The sequence below is a fragment of the Pyrgilauda ruficollis genome, unplaced genomic scaffold (assembly GCF_017590135.1).
Source record: "Pyrgilauda ruficollis isolate IOZ18807 unplaced genomic scaffold, ASM1759013v1 scaffold110, whole genome shotgun sequence".
In the NCBI taxonomy this organism is placed as follows: Eukaryota; Metazoa; Chordata; class Aves; order Passeriformes; family Passeridae; genus Pyrgilauda; species Pyrgilauda ruficollis.
In genome coordinates this window covers 1,427,785-1,447,086 of record NW_024509211.1, presented here as the reverse complement: position 1 = coordinate 1,447,086, position 19,302 = coordinate 1,427,785, and the positions used below count along the sequence as shown (strand labels likewise).

General features: G+C 37.9%; 1 protein-coding gene across 1 annotated transcript in view; it reads right to left on the bottom strand.

Annotated features, from left to right (window-relative positions):
* Nucleotides 1–19,302, bottom strand: part of KIAA0586 (KIAA0586 ortholog) — a 66,912-nt gene that overhangs the window by 41,783 nt on the left and 5,827 nt on the right. The window contains 11 exon segments of the mRNA XM_041476598.1: nucleotides 3,644–3,724; nucleotides 4,807–4,914; nucleotides 6,067–6,254; nucleotides 7,177–7,371; nucleotides 12,945–13,122; nucleotides 13,295–13,549; nucleotides 13,926–13,998; nucleotides 14,856–15,082; nucleotides 16,433–16,474; nucleotides 17,819–17,951; nucleotides 18,903–19,023. Of these exon segments, the coding sequence (XP_041332532.1) occupies nucleotides 3,644–3,724; nucleotides 4,807–4,914; nucleotides 6,067–6,254; nucleotides 7,177–7,371; nucleotides 12,945–13,122; nucleotides 13,295–13,549; nucleotides 13,926–13,998; nucleotides 14,856–15,082; nucleotides 16,433–16,474; nucleotides 17,819–17,951; nucleotides 18,903–19,023 (1,601 nt within the window).

The window sequence follows — 19,302 nt, the reverse complement described above, 5'->3', positions numbered from 1 at the left end:
TTTACACTCCCATTAACTTCAGCTGCTGAAAGCTGGAAGGTATTTCTGGGCAGTACAGACAACCCTCACAGATGTCTTGATTTTAATGTTAAAGTTCCATTCCCAAAAAGTTAGAGAAGTGACTTGGTGAGTTAAAATATTTGGATTTTCCCAAAGATGCCTCCCTCCTTTTCCCCTGGAGTACAAACACAAGCCCCAAAAAGCAGCCACTAAGCCATCATACTGTAATGCCTCCTGATGAATGAGAACCTGCAACCTCCACTTCTAATATTAAAAACAAATGTCTCTAATAGTAATATGACTCTCTAAGAAGAAAATTTGGCATGCCAAATGAAAGAGATGAGGAGCTGAGCCCTGATTTACCAGTGACAAATATGTGATGGTGCATAAAAGCTCACTGTAAATCCATATTTACTAAGATTAATCTCAACACAGTGAAAGGAGGAAAAAAGTCTCCTTTTCCCTTATATAAATTACACTTACTTTCAACCCATAAAATAAGAAGATCCCATGCAATATATTATTTATGAAAAAAAAGTGAAAAATGAAAAGAAAAAAGTGAAAAGAGAAAGAACAGAGAAAGGGGGGGGGGAAAGTAATTCTCCTGTCTCCTTCCTCACCTCAGCATTAACACTTCTCCTGCCTTAACACATTTTAAAACTGCAGAGTCAGAGAGGTCCCTGATGGGTATTACACAAAGAACTACTGGGTCTTCCTGGATCTTTAAATAGTGATAATCTTCAAAGCAGGGAGAAAACCAGAATATGTGTATTTGGGTGATAAACCAAGATTTTTAAAGCATTCTAGGCATAGAAATGAGCAGAGAAGTTGAAGTCAGAAGGCCCTGGGTGCCTTGCAAGCTGCTCAGCAGTTCATGCTGTTGGGATATGTGTATTGAGAACAGTAATTCATTCTGACAGCAAATGTAAAGATGTCTTTGTCCAGCATTTCATTATGTATTTCCCTCTGCCTGCATACTCCATAAATTTTCTTTGATGTTGCCTATTTAATACCTCTGAAAGTATGCAAAATACAAACATCTGGATTAAATAAAGCAAGTACATACAATACATCTTACATCTATTTAGTTACTCTGACAAACTTTTGCAGCTCTCCTGCATTTCTAAAATATTTTATATTTTATAGCACACAAATCCATAATAATGCACAAAATCATATTCATTTGGGGGTTATATATTATCTCTGCTGAAACAAAAAAATAATGTATTAGTCAGTATTTAATTATACAGATTGAACTTGAACATATATCAATTTGTAGACCAATCTTGAATACTCTGCACTCAATTCTGCATTTTGCTTCCCTGGGGACTGCTGAAAATATCTATCACAACCCCCAATCAAAATATGGCATAAATTAGAAAGTCTTTCAGATATGATTGGAATATTAATCACTGTATTTTATTATAAAGTATCACGCCAAAATTCTATTTCCCAAATTACATTCAGATAATTAAAAAAAAAGTTTGAAATTATTAGATGTTACAGATTAGTTTTGTTCCATTACCAAACATGTACATTCAGAGTCTTGTTAAAGACTCCTGAAACTTAAGCCATGGATTTTTTCTTGAAGGATTTCTAAAGCAATTCTCAGGAGCAAGGTCAGGCTGCATTGCAGGTGTCACCTGTGAGCTTTTGTCTGAAGAGTGAAATGTAAAAATATCAATGCCCTGCCCAAGAGCATCAATGGGAAATGAGAGTTGAAGAAAATACATTTACATTTATAATACCTGAGCTCTGCAGGTTCCATATTTTGCTGTGGCATTCAAAGTGGAAGCAAAAATTCTAACAAAAAATCCCCTACCTTGCAATTAGAGCATATTCAGAGAGAGCAGAAAGTGCATTTACTCTGAAATCCCAGGGAGTTTGCTGAAGGAACTGCAGGATGTGGCTGCTTGTAAGAATTTGAGAGCAGACTCAATAAATCTGAGAGTCAGTCGTGTGAGCTGAGCAAGTTTCTCACTCTGAAATAATCCCAGAATGGTTTGGGTGGGAAAGGACCTTTTGGGACAAGACCATTTTGTCCCAAACCCCTGCCATGGGCAGGGACACTTCCACCAGACCAGGCTGCCCCAAGCCCTGTCCAACCTGGCCTGGAGCACTGCCAGGGAAAACAAACACAGAAAAAGGAAACAGAAACAAACAAAAAAGGAAGATATTTCACACAAATACTTATCCTACTCAGTCCTAACAGAATTAAGCTTTCATAATAAAAAGGGAGTGGGGGGAAGACAATAAAAGCTATTTTTTTGTATAGCATTTTATGCACATACTTTCATGAATCTGAAGACTTTTATAACAATAACTTTGCTTTCTTTTGATGTCTTAAATACCCCTGCCACTCCAGAGACTGATTTTATGCTCCCCCATTGTGTTTGCCTTGCACATTTTTAAGAACATTGTCTGTGTGGTCATAGGCCAAACATATGTTTCACTTGGAACATTTTTGGTATTGTGGTTAAAATATAGCCCATTGCCAAAACTAAAAGATAAAAGCAATCCAGGGAAAAAAAAAAAAAAAAGAAAAAGAAAAAATAGAAGATGAGTAACTATTATTCACATAATAAAAATTTAACATTGCAGCATTTTTTGATAGTTCCTAAAATGATTTTTTAAAGTTTTTTTCTGGTGCTAACAAAAGAACAATGTCCACAGAGATTTAACTCCTCCCCTCCAGTAACATAAGGTATTTTTGAAACTATAAATGAATAAAGGATTTACACACTTTTGATAGACAAACCATCAAATTAGGGCTGTTTTAATGAACTGATAATGTTAAATGATTAACTCATTCTAAAAATACATCTATCTGTAAGCACTTGGGCTAATATTTGATTTACACTCTAATCCTGGGATCAGGAGCACATAGAAGTAAAAAGAATAAATTTTGGGGTAAATTTTGATTACACACAGGGAGTTTTGTTCAGTAAAGTGAAATACAGGCTGGTTTACCAACCTTGTGTTTCTCAGGACCCCCCAGACAAGAGGTCAACTAATCAGAGAAAGGATTTGCTACTTAAAAAAACCTGTGAAAGAGGATCTCAAATAAACTTGTGTTACCATAAACCAGAAACAACAACATTGTCAGGAATTTCTTCTTAAGATCTAATTCTAACCCTGCTCTCTGTGAGTTTGAAGCCATTCCCCCTTGTCCTCTTACTCCAGGCCCTTGTCCCAAGTCCCTCTCCAGCTCTCCTGGAGCCCCTTTGGGTGCTCCAAGGTCTCTCCAGAACCTTCTCTTCTCCAGGATGAAGAACCCCAGCTCTCTCAGCCTGTCACTATATTTATCACATGCAGAGTTTTAAATTGTAAAGGCTAAGTGCTATAATCACTGCTGATTTTGGAGAAATACTTGTATTTCTAGTGGATTCTAACATATCCAAATAAAAGCTAATTTTAGCTTTTTACTCTAATTTTTCAAAAGCTTGTCTACTCACCAACACACAGTAATTTCTAATTTCCTCTATAACACTTTAAACAGTTCAGTATTGGTCACAAAGTGCATTTTTAAAGCTGCTAGGAAAGCAAACTAGTTTCTTTACACTGTGTTTCCAGTTTTGACAGAATAATATAAAACAAATATAAAAATTATTGAAAGGAAAAGACACCTTTGCAATGGGATTACCTGTGTGACATCAGTAACATCAATGAAGTTAGCTCCTGGAAGCTTTGTGTCTTCCTCTTCACTGTGTATTTCTTCTGGATTCTTAAAACACAGATTGCAGTTGTTAGCTATTTCATCTTGGGGGGTGGAAATACATTACCAGGAAACCTTCATGACAAGAATCAACTAAATCACACCTTCCACTATGCCAGGGTGCTCCAAGCCCTGTCCAACCCGGCCTGGAATACTTCCAGGGATGGGGCAGCCACAGCTTCTCTGGGCACCCTGTGCCAGGGCCTCACCACCCTCACAACCAAAGATTTCTTCCCAATATCCCATTTAAACCTACTCTCTGTCAGTCTGATACCATTCCTCCTTGTCCTTACTCCTGTAAATAGTCTCTCTCTTTCTTGTAGGGTCCCTTCAGGGGAATCCCAATTCTCTCAGCCTTTTCTCACAGAAGAGGAGCTCCATCTCTCTCATCAACTTGCTGGGATGGAGTGATAGAATTTTAAATACAAATCACTATTTTTGTCCACAATCTCTGTCTGATTCAGTGAATACCTGGATCACACGACTCTGGAGGACCTAACTCTTGGAGTCAGGAAAATGGAATGCACAATAACCACACAAAAATCATAATTGCCTCACCAAGCCTTCACACACTCTGTCCTTAGCACTCAGCACACAGCAGTTACCCCTAGGGCTGCACAAAACCTTCCTTGCTGCTCAGATCGAGATTAAAAACACTTCTGAAAAGTTGCAGGGAAAGAGAATAGAGTGGCCACTGCAAGACCACAGGCTCCTGGCTCAGTGCCCACACCATGGACCACTCCAGAAGAGCCAAGCAGCAGAGGGAGGGATGAGGAACATCCTCAGAGCACTGAAGCCAGTGAAAACAAGCCAGGCATGGGCCAGCAGGGATTATAATTCTTTACAGGACACAGGAACACTGTTTTTCTTAGAGTTTTACCACGGTGATCATTTAATCTTGGCAGAAGAGCTTCTTTCTACAATTTTTCATTTTCTTAAACAAATACCTTGTACTAGAAATTCTTTAGAGTAATTACTCCATTTTTCCTAGAACTGTCTCATTTCTCTAACTAAAGAAAGACAATGAGAACTTTGCAGCAATTTAACATATTTTCCTTTTGAGTAATTTTGAATTCCCAGACAATCAGTACCTGTATTACAGCATTGACAGGAGAGAACAGAGGCTCAGAGCTTGGAGGAACAGGACTTACAGTCCCACTGGCACTTGAAACACTGTCAATATCAACACTTGGTAACACCTAGGGCAGAAAAAAAAGCATCAATATAAAAATCTATATATTAGCTTGGCAATTATCATTGAACTTTTTAGATTTTTTTTCTTCCACCTGCTTCTGAGCCACTAAAATTCAATGATCTCCTTTTCTCATGCCTGTATCTGATATCAGCTTGGTTCTGAAAATCAAATTATTGTAATACAAACTAACACCAAAAATAGTCACCTCTTCTCTTGCAGTACCTGATTTCTCCTGTTCTCTAATTCCCTGACACTTTGTCTTGCATGGAACAGAAGGGGAGTGTATGTGCACTAATTACCTAAAACAGTCAGAGCAGAGGTGTGTTGGACCTGCAAGTAGTTTAGAAGATTAAAATATAGTTTCTAATCAAGGCATGTTAATTACAGCATTAAAATCTGTTGTATTTCTGTTAAGAACAAAGATTTCAATGCTTCATTCCTTTGGGAAAAGAAAAATCACCTTAAATATTTAAGAACTGGGTGAAATAACAGCAAAATGCAGGTGGGTGGGATGAAGTGACACAGCAAGGGAACAAAGCACAGAACACCCTCCCTGTGTTTAACTCTGAGTTCCATGAATCATTTGTCTGAAAGGTGTGGGGGGGAGTGGGTGCAGTCTCAACAATTGGAATCCAAAACAATGAACATGTAAGAAACATTTTCTTCCTTGACAGCAGACTCATGTGAAAAATGAAAACAACAAACCCCAACCCACAAGGTAAGGACTGCAAGGGTTGATTAATCAGGAGTGAAACCCTTGGGTTGACAATCATGCTTGAAACAGAAATCTTAAAGGCCAAAGCAATCATCCAAGAAAACTGACATTTATATTTATACTTCTTTTATTCCAAGTTTGTTCTGGCTCAAAAATGTCACTAAAAAAATAAAATGTGACACAAATTTTACAAACACCCTGCACAGGTGACTTAGGAAAGAAACAGTTTTCTATTTTGGCCAAATAATAAAGATAATTGTTAAAATATGAATAAATATATTACTATAGCATGAGAACTGCTTGGTCCCTCCATTCCATATTTTTCTAATTCTTATTGGAAACCATCTACTGATGTCCAAGTGTGTTCCTGATGGATCAGGCTGCCTGTGGTTAGCACTCATTAAAACAAACAAACAAATCATCATCACTCTTGACATGTACCTGCACAGAGAGCTGAGGTGGCTCCTTTTTCTCTGATCTCATCTCTATCACAGCTATATTTGGTTTTTTAACCTCGACTGGAGATTTTGGGGGCACTTGAGGAAGAGAGGTTGTAACTGTGACAGGGTGTGGTTTGTCTATGATTACTCCAGCAGGCTGCAATGATGTGTTGCTGCTTTGGGTTTGACCTAAAGACAGTTGAAAAACAATTAAAACTTCATATATCCATCTCCAAAGGCAGTAAATTAATAAATTAATCAAAATTAAATTCTGCGTGTTTCAAGATTCTGTGTGCAATTACAGACCAATTAAAAAGCCCCTTATTAACATTAGCTAAACTACAGTAATTCACCAGCTAATCTTAAGCTTTCCCAGCAGAAATTGTCAACTCAACACTACCTGTTTTTTAAATTATTCACTTTTCTGGACTCTGGTGACACCTACTGCTGAAAACAAGAATTGTGTTTGCCATTCAAAAACTATAGACCATCACACCCAAAGTATTATTACACTTGGTATAACAACCCACAAATTTTTGACTGAGACAGGCTTTTTAAAAAATAATTACCTTATTTCAATGCCTATATAATACTAACCTTCTCAAAACAAGCCCTATATAAAGGTTCTATTGAAAGTCCAAAAATCCTGAAGTCATGACAAGGAATTTACTGTGCTTGGCACAGTCCTACTGAAATTGTTGGGCTGAAGTCATTGCAAAAGTTGAATCCAAGGGTGAGTGATTCAGTTCCTGCTTTGGATACAAGACTGAAAGCAAAAACATGAAGCCTAAAACCAAAATGAACCAAATCAGGTACAGCTAAGCAGGTAATTGCTCTGTCAGGGTGTCACCAGACATCCAGCATGAAGGGTGAGGAAAACCAGAACATTTTCAACTGATCCCCCAGATTTCCTATGAGAAGGGCAGGTGCAAATCTCATGGAATGGTTTGGGTTGGAAGAGACCTTAGAGATCATCTAACCCCAACCCCCAAACCACTTCTTTTATCAAGAAGATAAAAGTTATATTTCCATATAACAGTGGATTAACCTGCTATTTCCATATAGCAGTGATTAACCTGCACACCATCTGCTCCAGGTTATTTGCTCCTACCTAGTGGAATAGCCATGGGCATGAGGTGGCCTTCCAGAGGACCAGAGGCAGCAGGGACATCCTGGCTGGGGCTGAAGAGGTACTGGCTCTGCTGGGCAGGGGCACACACAGGATTATTCTTCTTCTTCTTGGGGCTGCTGATGACCTTCTGCATGTGAGAGCAGGTCTGGGTCCTTGCTGACTTCACCTTTGTGCCTGAAACAAGAGCACACAAACTGTCAGGGTCACAAAGCATGCACAAACCCAGTGACAACACTCTACTGAGCCAAGCCTTCCTACTGAACTCACTGCACATTTTTGCTGTGGGATTGAGGGAAAGAGGGAGGGAGTCCCAAAGGGCAAAACCTGAAAGATGTCTCGTAATTGGCAGCAAGGAAGGAGTTAAAATTGCAATTTTTAAGTTGAATCCAGCAGATAAGGGCACAGAAACATGAAAAGGACCAAAGAACAGCAGTAAGTTGGAATGAAATGTGTGACTTAGCAGCTAAGAAGAAATCCATGACTTAGGTTTGAAATTTGGAACTGAATGTGTGATTTAGCAGCTAAAAAGAAATCCAGAATTTAGGTTTGAAATGCAGCCACAAAACTGACAGGTACTCAGAGGAACAGGTATAATCTGTAAATTCCTGCTTTAACTACTCAGTGCTACTGCAAAATCAAACCATAGCTAAAACTCAAAAGTCCTGACTTCTGTCATCAAGGAAATGCTGATTTTTTGGCCCAGCTTTTCAAGTGTACTGTAAATAGTCAGCCAGAAGTGTTTGGTATGTAAAAATGTCTTAAGCAAAGAGCAGAGGAGAGCATTTATTGCAATGTGCATTTCTTACCATACAGTCATGCAAGGTCTTACTCAACTTACAGCAAACAATGGATATTATTATAATAACTTTAATATAAATGGATAAAACTGCCTGAAAATTCTCCCCAAAAAGGTGTCAACAACTGTCGATCAGGCAGAAGTGCTTCTACTGTTATTTTGTAGGTGTAAGGGTAATGAATTTGGAAAGAAACATGCTGATAACCAACTCCATGCCTTTATTACAGCCAAAAAAATGTCATTTTACTCCTCTGTTGTTTCTAATAACCACCTCCCTGTACCTGCAGCCAGTTAACACGTGGCAACAAGCACTTTTAACTCTGTTCACATTTAAGAGCCTCCTAATTAATTGAAAAATGAAAGTCAATGATTATAAAATATAGGGATAATAAAGATTGATAACGTGACTTTTGTTAGATGCAGACAAGCAGATAAGGCAGTTCACTTATAAAGTGCTATTTTTGTACAGACAAATTATTGGTTGTAAGCCTGGAAACAAGAAGAAATCATAACTCCTCAGTGAGAAAACACAGGCCAGAGAGAAGCACCTCTAGAAAAGGGTTTGTGGTCATGCTGGGTAAGCAGTGGAATGAGAAATCACAACACAATGCTCTGGTCAACAGGATAAATGTAACCCACAGATGCCTCAGCAGAATGTCTGGGATGGAGCAGGAGAAGACTTCCAGAGATGATAACACTGCATTCAGCACTAATTCTGTATCTCTGCAAATACTAAAATAGATTAGACATTAATAGGCACTCTTCACTTTTCAAGGAAAAATCACCTGGAGAGTGAAGTAGCTGCAAACCAAAGCCAAACCTCACTACAAGTCAGATAATAAATCTCAAGTGTTCTATTTGCTTTTGAAGCACAAGGTATTTTGCTATGGGAAGAAGCAGAATTTCTTCCGTCTTTAAGTGATGAGCTTATGCCTTGCTGCAAAGCACAGGTTAGCCAAAAAAACTGCTCTGCAGTCAGACAAATGACTGGACTCTGTAACACAAATAGATACAGTTCAGAGGCTTGTGATTTAGAAGAGGTCATACTACATGATCTAACAGTCCCCCTTGGCCTTGAACTTTTGAGTAAAAGCAGAAATTGGCAGCATATCTGTAATGCTGCCAACTTGTAAAAACAAGGTTTTCTCGGTGAGAATGATTAAGTACTGTATACACACAGCACCTCATTTTAATTGCTTGCAACTTTTCATTTTTCCCTGCAAAGTTTATTTGCACTGGGCAGAAACTAGACATTTAATTAAACTTAGCTTTAAAAAAACAGTGTTTTACATGTATTTATCAGTTCATATTATGCAAGAAAATAATTCCAGTTTTTTTTTTAGAAATGATCTCTTACTCATAAAAGTGCTAGATGAATTTTTTTCCTAACTTCCCATAAGAAACTAAGCATTAGTCACCATAGTTTATTTGCAAAGAAAATGGTTGAGAGCTATAAAATGACTGAAAAGAGACTCTCCAGATGGCCATTTCAGTCTTAAATAAACATCCTTATTCTAACACTAATTTAAAACAAGCTCAGTGGACTGCTCTAACAAAATAGAGTCATTTAACGAGTCTGGATTTTTCAGCCAATCAAACCCAAGGCCAAAGATTTCCAATCATTTTGAAGCCTTTATCACCTGGTACATCAAGGCCAGGAAGGGAATCTGTGGGTGCAGATCTGTAAAGGAAAAAACTCACCATGCCTAACATGGAAGAGATTTGTTTATTTCCTTCTTTGTTTTTTTAAGAACCTGGTGCTTTGAAGTGGTCATTCAACCTTGGTGCATTCTATCTACACTCCTCCTATAGAGGAGCACAGAACTGTTCCTGATTTTATTATTTATATTTTGCTTTGCCATAACAGCTCTTCCAGAGCAGCAGCCCCCAAAATAATTGAACTGTTTGGTCTTCATGAGACCCACGTGAAACACCAGGGATTATTTTTCCATTTTATTGGCAAGGTAAGGAAAGGACAAAAATGAAGCAGTTTGACCAATAGTCTTACCAAGAGGCAAAGATAAATAATGCCAGTATCAAACAAACCTCATTCTCAGTTAAAATCAGAAAGTTTGGGAATGGGATACACCCACTGGAGTGCTGCTCCTTTACACAACATGCAAAGAATTCCATTTTTCCTTCAGATAAGAACACAAGGAGGTGTCTTATTTTATTTACTGTCAGGATAGAGACAAAACCATAACTTCCCATAACTCCAGCATGATATTAAATAGAGAAACAAATTTTATGGTGGCTTTACTGTTGCAAACACACGTTCTTCTCTGCAGCATGACTTCATGGCTTGGAAGGGAACCACTCTGGGAAAAGGCTATCCAGAGTTCACTCTGTTTTCCAGCAAAGAGCTTTGAAGCTCTTTGTCACTCACAGGAGTTCTGCAAGATTGAAGGCAGCATTGATCCAGTGCAGTTTTCCCTTTCATTTCTATTTGCACCCAACAGAAAAAAGCTGAAGCACAGGAGCAGCTCATTCCAGCTGCACAGAACCTTTCATTTCACTGACACCACTGAATTTCAACTGATCAAATGATCTATTTGTTATAAGTAGACTGGGGGGGGGGCACTCTTTTTTGCCACTTTACAAGACATTGGTTCTGGAATGATGAAATTGGCCTTCCAGGAAAGGTTATGACCTTCTGTAAAGGACATGAGCCCAATAAATAGAGAAGAAAATTCATTTAGGACTCAGCAAAAGCAGAACTGCTGATTAAATATTTTTAAAGAAGTGCCTGTTCCCAATCCAAATCTTAGTGGTCACTGTGTCACTGTTATTACCACCCTAAGTGCTTACTAGCACACATTTCTTCCAAAAATATCTATACAGAATAAATTAAATTATGGGTGTACAGCACAGCCAATAGTCAAAACCAGTGTTATATCATGCTTCAAGTGAGTACAGCAGAGGATACACCTTTTTTCACCAAAGAAAAGACATCCAAGAGAGGGCAAACAAAATACCTAAGTCACAAGGCTGTCAGTTTTCATGTAACAAGGTCTCACTTTTTAAAAGATGGTGAGCTTTGAAAAGTTTTCTAGGTTTTTGCCAGGACTATAAGCCCCATTTTCCAGGAGGGTGCTGAGAATTGTGAATATTTTCTACCAGTAACACTTTTTCTTCACAGATCACAACTGCGTCCAGAGCACAAGTAAGGAAAAGTGCCATAAAGATCAGGTCAGGCCAAACAAGAGATTCTTGCACAATTTGAGGACTTGCCACTGTGGATGTACATCATAACCACAGAATCACAGAAGGGTTTGGGTTGAAGGAACCTTCAGGATTAAGGCAGTTCCAACCCCCTGCCATGGCCAACGACACCTTCCACTAAACCAGGTTGTTATTTAAATAGTATTTAAACAAACAAACAAATAAATTTAAAATACTAATACAAATATAATAATAATAATAATAATGATGAGGATGATGATGATGTTTAAAAATCCCCAGCCTCAAACCCCAGCACTGCCTGTCTTCAGAAACACAGATATGTTTTACACCATCCATTTCAATGGCCTAAAAATATGATTTCATCAAGTGACTGGCTGCCTTCTGATGTTAATCTCTCATATTTCACACAGAATGTAATGTTTTAACAGCTGTAATAAAAACCCAGGCAGCATTTTTAAACATGACATTTAAGACTGCATCAAGTATATTTTCCCTGCATGGGTAACAACAGTCTAAGTGCAAGAAGCATGCAGGGAGCCAGTTAATATTTTTCCATGGGTGCACATCTTATTAACTCCATTGTGCCCACCACACCTTATCCCCCTCTTCCTCTTAAGCCTCTCTCCCATCTCCACACTTTCCCTTCATCATTATCCTCTTTCATGTCATTTCTCCCCAGTAAAATGATCCACACTGTTTTTTTTTTAATACCAGTTCAAGATTGTTCTTAGTTTTTGCATTAAGAATCAGGTAAGTTTTGAAAAGGTAATTAAGAAATAAAACAGATCAGATTAATTACTAACTCTAGATGAAGTTTATCTACACTGACCTGTGTCAGATATCATATAGTCTCTCTTTGTAATTATTCTTACACATTTTTAATAGGTTAGAAAATTAGGACCCTCTTATCCTAACACTTTGCCAACAAAACTAAGGAACAGAATTAACTATTAATCAACTAATAACCTTTATCAATTAAATAACCTTAACAAGCTATCACAGAAAGGATTTCTGCTCTGCTTATAACTCTTAACTGGATGAAGAAAAAGGAATTACTTGCACTTAGTGAACTTAACCAATGATTCTGATTACATCTTTCACTATTTTTATCTTCCATATATTTAAATTTTCATCTTTCAATTGATGCATTTGAAACAAGAAATTCAGTATCAGACTTTCTTCAGTTTTGAAGTCTCAGTACATTTCTGAACTCTGAATGAGTTAAATATTTAAATAAAAAATCACTGGATAAACATGACACAAAAAATACATCTCATTTATCAAAAACTGAGTTCATTTATCAACACACTCACTTGTGATTAATTTTAGCAATTCATCTCATTAAATCTTGGACAACATTAAACATAAATACATTAATCAAATTTAGGAATAAGTACTTATTTGACAATCTAAAATAAATGAGAGACACATTAAGCAAAGTTAAAAAACTTCTGATATTTTTTAGTTTTGAAAAGAGGATCTTAAATAGAAATAAACTATTTCACATGGACAGGACTTACAACAACAATCTAGTCCAACTGCCTGACCACTTCAGGGCTGACCAAAAGTTAAATTAAAGGCATTTTCCAAATGCCTCTTAAGCCCTGACCAACCTGAGGCAGTGACCACCTCTCTGAAAAGCCACTGCAGTTGCTTAAGCTTTATATTAAAGAGCAGATAAACCAAAATTAACAGATTCATTTCCACAAGGAATTCCTGATAGAAAAACAGGGAAGGAACACCTTGTTCCCATTAAAGAATCACTTACCTCTAACAGTTTCTATCAGCTTGGGTCTGGGAAGTTTAGATTTGGGAGAGGGAGAGTTGAATCTCAGGTAGGGTCCTTTTTTAAGCGTGCTCCGGTGGCCATGGTAAATGGGTTTCCCATAAACTCGAGACAGATAATCTTCACTTTGGACCAGTGCATTTCCACCTACAGCTCCCTCCTGGACACCAAAAAGGATAAAAAAAAGTAGTTTACAATTCTTCATTTATGTAAATTGGAGCAGGACAGAGCTATCTCTTTCATTTGGAATTAGTACACCTGCACACACCATTTTTCATGTCAATACTGAACAGTTTTTTCCCAGAAAAGGAACCAACTACTTGGCAACTCACATCTGCCTTTCCTTCTTTGCTCTGCACATTTTCAGAAAGGAAAGTTCTAAACTTCTGTTTCTTTGTGTTATCTTCCACCTGCTTCTGCAATGGCTGAGCTGGAGGTGAAGGCTTTTTTGTCAAGCCTCCTTGGATGTTTTGGGTTTTCTCTTTAGTTTCTTTCTTGGTCTTCACAGCCCTGAGGTTTTGGGCTCTCTTGTTCCATGGGGCTTTTTGATCACATTTCCCTTGTTCTGAATCACTTGTCATTTCAGCCTAAATAGAAAGCATAAATATAATAAATGGAGATTTTTGTCTTCAAGGCTATCAGCAGAGTGTGTGGATAACTTTGAAGCTCTGAGAAAGGGCCTGTTTTTCATGTTAGCCATCAAGTGAGACCAGGGATTTTCATTACACAACCACAGTTTTAAAACAGAGGTAAATATTTTATTTATTATGTATTTATTCATTATTTTTATTTATTTATTTATTTGTTATATTTATTTTACTATAGTTTACTGCATGCCAGCAACAATAGGCAGCTTTCTCATGTTTTCAAGAGATGAGTAAATCACTTTACTGTGGACATGAAAGAACAAGGTAAGGTGGAAAAACCAAGCACAAAAATCTGAACTCATTTTCCCAGCCCTACCTGGATTTCCTCACTGATTGTCTTGATCCAGTCATCCACAGTCCTTCGGATACGAATCTCTTCCAGGACATCTCTGAAACAGAAAAAAGAACCATTTTCAGTCAATGCTTCTCAAATTGCACAGATTTGTTCCTGGGAAAGCAGTCACCTTTAAATGCTCTAAAAGCAGAAGTTCAGAACACAGACAGGGAGATTCTGCACCTCTACACTCCCCAAAAGGCACCAGCCCCAACCCCAAATCTCTTCTTGCATGGTGCCACCTGCAAACCCCACTCCCTGCTGGTAAATACTGACATTATTATAAATTTTCTAGGAATAAGAGGCAGCCATGTGTCACTTTCTACTTTGATCACAACTGAAAGAACCATAAAACAAAAAAGCAGGTGACAAATTACTACATCCTCTAAAAGATAATGAGGGCAGGTAACATGACTCAAAAAAAAAACCCTTACACATAGAGAATATTTACCTTCCTCAGGAAAATGCAAGTTTAGATTGTATTTTAATAGAAAATTTCCATTATGATTCAAGCAGGAGTATTTAACACAACTAACAAAGCAAAAGTTTAAAAGCCAAAGATCTGTTGTGAGGTGATTAAATTCTGTAAATTTACAGGCTTATGAAGCCTCTTCTGCTCTGAATAATTAAATTAGGCTTCAATTTTCTTTTTAATGCAGGCTGGTAAGAAAACAGTTAAATGTCCTGGCAGCAGAGCAGTTTGTCCAGCTGATAAAGCCTCAGAAATCAGATTTAGACACTTGATAAAAATCAGTTCACACCACAAGGGCTGAAAAACATCTGAATTTCAAGAATCAAACAATGAATGCTAGAAAAAGTCAATAAATCCTCTTTGCAGGGAAGAACACGAGTTCTTCAATGCCCAGATTTGGAAACATCAATCTCACAAAGCACTGAACTGCAGGGTCTGACCTGTTTGCAGTCGAGGAGTTACTGAAAGCATACATGGCATCTCCATCTTTTGCTTGAGTAACAGCTTCCAGATTCTCCTCAAGGACTTTTTTATTGTTTTGCACTCCTCTCAACATCCTTTCAGCATCTGTCAGTATAGACCTTGGCACTTGGACATTTTGAAGGATGGATGGTTTGCTGACTAGATGATGTCCAGGAGGATGAGGTGCAACAGGAGGATTTTTTGTCTAAAATTGAAACAGAACCTCTAGCTTTTAATCAGAGATTGTAATTTCCTATTAATCTGTTATCACATCAATGCCATCATATGAAATCCTGCCCACGTGCACTACCAGCAACTTCAATTACTCAAGAATGTTCATTATGTTGCAAATATATTTAGAGAAGTGAAAGACATCCAAAAGATCTCAAATGGAAAATGATGGGAAGTAAGAGAAGCAATGCTAATGAGGCTAATAAGCATGTGAAAAGATGACAATTAGAAACATGAAGTATCACAAGCAAATCTCTCCACGTAACAGTAATTAAATATAATTAAGAGCCTAATAAAAGCCCAAGTCCTCTAAATATATGCACTTGTTTGGCATCAATCTACCCCCAAGAAACACCGAGCAATACTTGTAAGTTTTAACAAGATAAATCCCTCAGCAGCCCCTTGATCCTCTTTCACTTTTACTCGTTTTCACTTTTCAGAAGGAACAATGAAACCTCTCACTTTGCAGAACCCTTTTACAGAGATAAAAATCGAGCATAAATTAGCCGCTAAGTACAAAAGAAAGGGACACAAACACAGGAAACAAGTTCTCACATTCATTCTCACACTCCTGATGAAAAACCCAGGGGCCCATGAAAACTTCATCAAACAGTAAAAATATTTCAAAGTGATAAATGTACATTAAATAAACACTTCAAACCAAAACCAAAATGCCCAGACTGTGAAAACATCAACTGAATGCACAGAAAAAAGAAAATATCACAGATCACAACTTAGTTTTGGCTTTAAAGTTACTCTTTCTTCAAATCAGAATTAAACAAAAGTTTATGTTCAAGCAGATGTACTGCCACAATGCCATAACAAAACAGGAATCAACACTCTCATCCCATGACCTTGGTTTTGGCCTGGTGTAAAAGACAATATACCAAATTATTTATCAAGGTTATATAGGCTTTCATTTTAAAATTAAACTTTTTGACAAATACTAACTCAGTAAGACAGGTAAAATCTGTGAGAAAAGGTAAGAGATACAAATACATGATAAATTGTAAAATGATGTAGACTTACTGAGACCCAGATCATGAAATGGTAACTGGATCTGTTAAATATGTAAAAAATGCTGGTAGCAGCAGCCCACACTGTGCCAGTCTGCCATTATCCCCTCAAGGGATTTCCTAGGACTGAGCCAGCCAGGAGGAATGTGATCTGCACAAGGGCAATCCTTTAACAAACATCCAGGTGTGCCACAGGCAGGCAGTGACATTTCATTGCAAACACACTCAAAACTGCTTCAGCATTAGAGCATTTCATAGAAAGCCCAAAAAACCACAAAATAAACACACATAAAAAGGTCAAGGTATACCTTAATAATATCAGTCATGTCAGATTTCCATGAACTTGCTTCCTGAAAAGACAGAAGAAGAGCTGTTGAAACTTTAAGGTAAAATCCATAGGAGACATTGGATCAGTTTCTCTGGCCACAATGAATTCCTTGGGTTAGAGCACCACCTTCTGTCCTCAGCTAACCCACACCTTTGCTTTATGACAGAGCTGGTTTACCATTTACTCAAAAATTTATCATTTTATCACTCTAGAAACCTCTCAGTGATGAGGAGTCAGTAGCTAAGTGTTTAACTGACCCAGCTCTCCATTTGCTAAGTCATCACATCTCTGTCTTTCTATTGACCTTTTCATAAGAGAGATTTAAAATCATTTCTGTCTTTCTCCCATTCCTTATCCCATCTCATCTTGTTCTGTTGTAACAAGGTATACTACTTATTTAACTTTTTAGCAACAATGGTAAGAAAATACTTGCAACCTCAGTGGCACCCATTTCCACTCCTAGTAAGAATAGTTAAATGTAAAATCCTCAAAGTGTTACAAAATCTGTAAAAAATACATCAGCTATGCTATAAGATACCACAGATGAAGCTGCATTTTCTACAGATATAGCAATAAAAAACAGACAGGTAATGTAAAATATTTTTAGGGGAATATGCAAGTTGAAACTTCCAATCATAGCAGAATCAAAGCTATTACATTCCAAGCCAATTCACAGAGGTGAATTTTCACTTTTTTTTTCTCCTTTCTCACTGTGTATATTGACAAGGACAGAAAGGACCACAAAATGACAGGTGGAGCCAGGAATGGCACCAGGATAAGAGATAAAAGCCTCAGTTGTCAAAAGCTCCATGTTGCCAGCACAGAAGCAGATCTTGCACCCCCAAAGGTACAAAATCACTAGCACAAGAAACAGCACAAGGATTCTGTGCCAGGCAATTCCTTGGAAACAGCACTCAATAAAAAAATAAAGTGGCAAAATGAGAAAGGAAATGCTTAAATCAGCCCTAAAGCTGACTGGAGATGCATGGAACACTGTTCTTTCCCAAATGGGAAAATTACATCAGATCTGTAGCTCTGCAGAGAACAGGCAATGAAAATATCCAGAGCCTTTAAACAAACAAATAAACTAACTTATTTTTTTCTCTTTCTGTCCTTCCCTCTCTCTCACCTATTTTATGTCTGGGACAATAGCAGGCAGAGTCCATTGCACACCCAGAGCATTATTCAGGCTCAAAGCTCTTCCACACACAGAGACTCCAATATTTCAATTAATTGTAAACAGATGTGGATCTTTTTACAAGTGTAGAAGAGCAACACTTTTACTGATATCAGTCCTCTATGTTTTTCTCCACATTTTTATTCCCCTTCTACAAAGCCCTGCTCATTGTGATTAAATTTACTTTACCTGCAGAATGTTGTGCATTTCTCTTCTCAGCTTGCCAAGATCTTGAAGTAAATCATCTGCTTTTTGCACTGTTTTCTGAATTGAATTGTAGCTTTCAAAAGAGGGAAATAAGTCTGCAGGCAAAGCATTGTGTCTGAGGGGAGAAACACTCCTGGTTACACCTCTCATGGCTCCTGAGGTGGCCCAAGAAAGGATTCAACTGCGAAACCAAGCAGGAATTTACAGTGCAAGTACCAAACTTTCAGATAAACTGGAACTTGCTTTGGCACCTGAAGTTACAGAGAGGGTATTGGGTTTTCTCTGTTTACCACTTAACAACTTGAGCCCAATCCTTTTATTTTCAATAGTGAAATTACATCTAATAGACCAACACTTAAACTTTGCATATCTTTCCATTTGAAGCAATTAACATTTTTGTGCACATTGTTCTAAATTAGACAGCATATATGAGAAGTTTCTCACTGGATTAGTGAAATTATAACTTTACATTATTGCCTGGGGATATTATGCTTCAGACTGCATTGCTAAGAACATTTTTTTCACCCATTTTAAATCTTAGGAATTGTTAGGTGGATGCTGCTCCTGTAAAACATTCCAAGTACAACCTGCTGACCCCTGAGAAAGGTGTAAGAGCTGTCCTTAGCAGCAAGCTTTCATCTGCCTGCAGTTCAACAGGAACCACAGAATCCTGGAATATTAGAGCTGGAAGAGATCCAGAAGGATCAGAGTGCAACTCCAGGCCCTGCACAGACACCCCAACAATCCCACCCTGTCCCTGAGAGCATTGTCCAAACTCTGAACTCTGTCAAGCCTGGGGCTGTGCCCATTCCCTGGGGAGCCTGGGCAGTGCCCAGCACCCTCTGGGGGAAGAACCTTTCCTGATCTGCAACCTAAACCTGCCCTGGCACAGCCCCAGCCATTCCCTCAGTAAAAGGTAATACCAAAACAGAAATACTCCAGCACAGCTGTGCCAGACTGCAGGACCACACAGTGACTCTGTTACACCAGCAGTGTCCAATGCACCTCTCTCAATTTCACTGAAACAGAAACTCCTCCTCAGTTTTGGATTATTGTGTTTATCCACCTGTCTCTCTCAGCATGCCAGCTCCTTTCATTGTTGTTTAATGCTGTCTTCTTGGAATATTCAATTTGCTTTAGTGGTGTTTCTTGAGAATTCAAAACATGCTCCAGACCTTTCCCTTCACCTACAATGAAGTGAAATGAAGCAGAAAAAGAGAAAGTTAAGTTATTTCAGTATATTTAGCATTTTCTTTTCCTTTCCAGGTATTTCACTGTACTCACCAAGGAGAGTAAAATATTTTTAAATTTAAATATACAGATCTATTTCAGATAAGGTAAGTCACTTAGAACCACTCACATTAATCTGTCTTTTTGAGGTTGCTTTAAATTAGCAAAGCTAGATGGAATTGGGATGGCAATGAACTGAGTCATTGAGAACAAATCTGTGACATTATGGAGAGCAT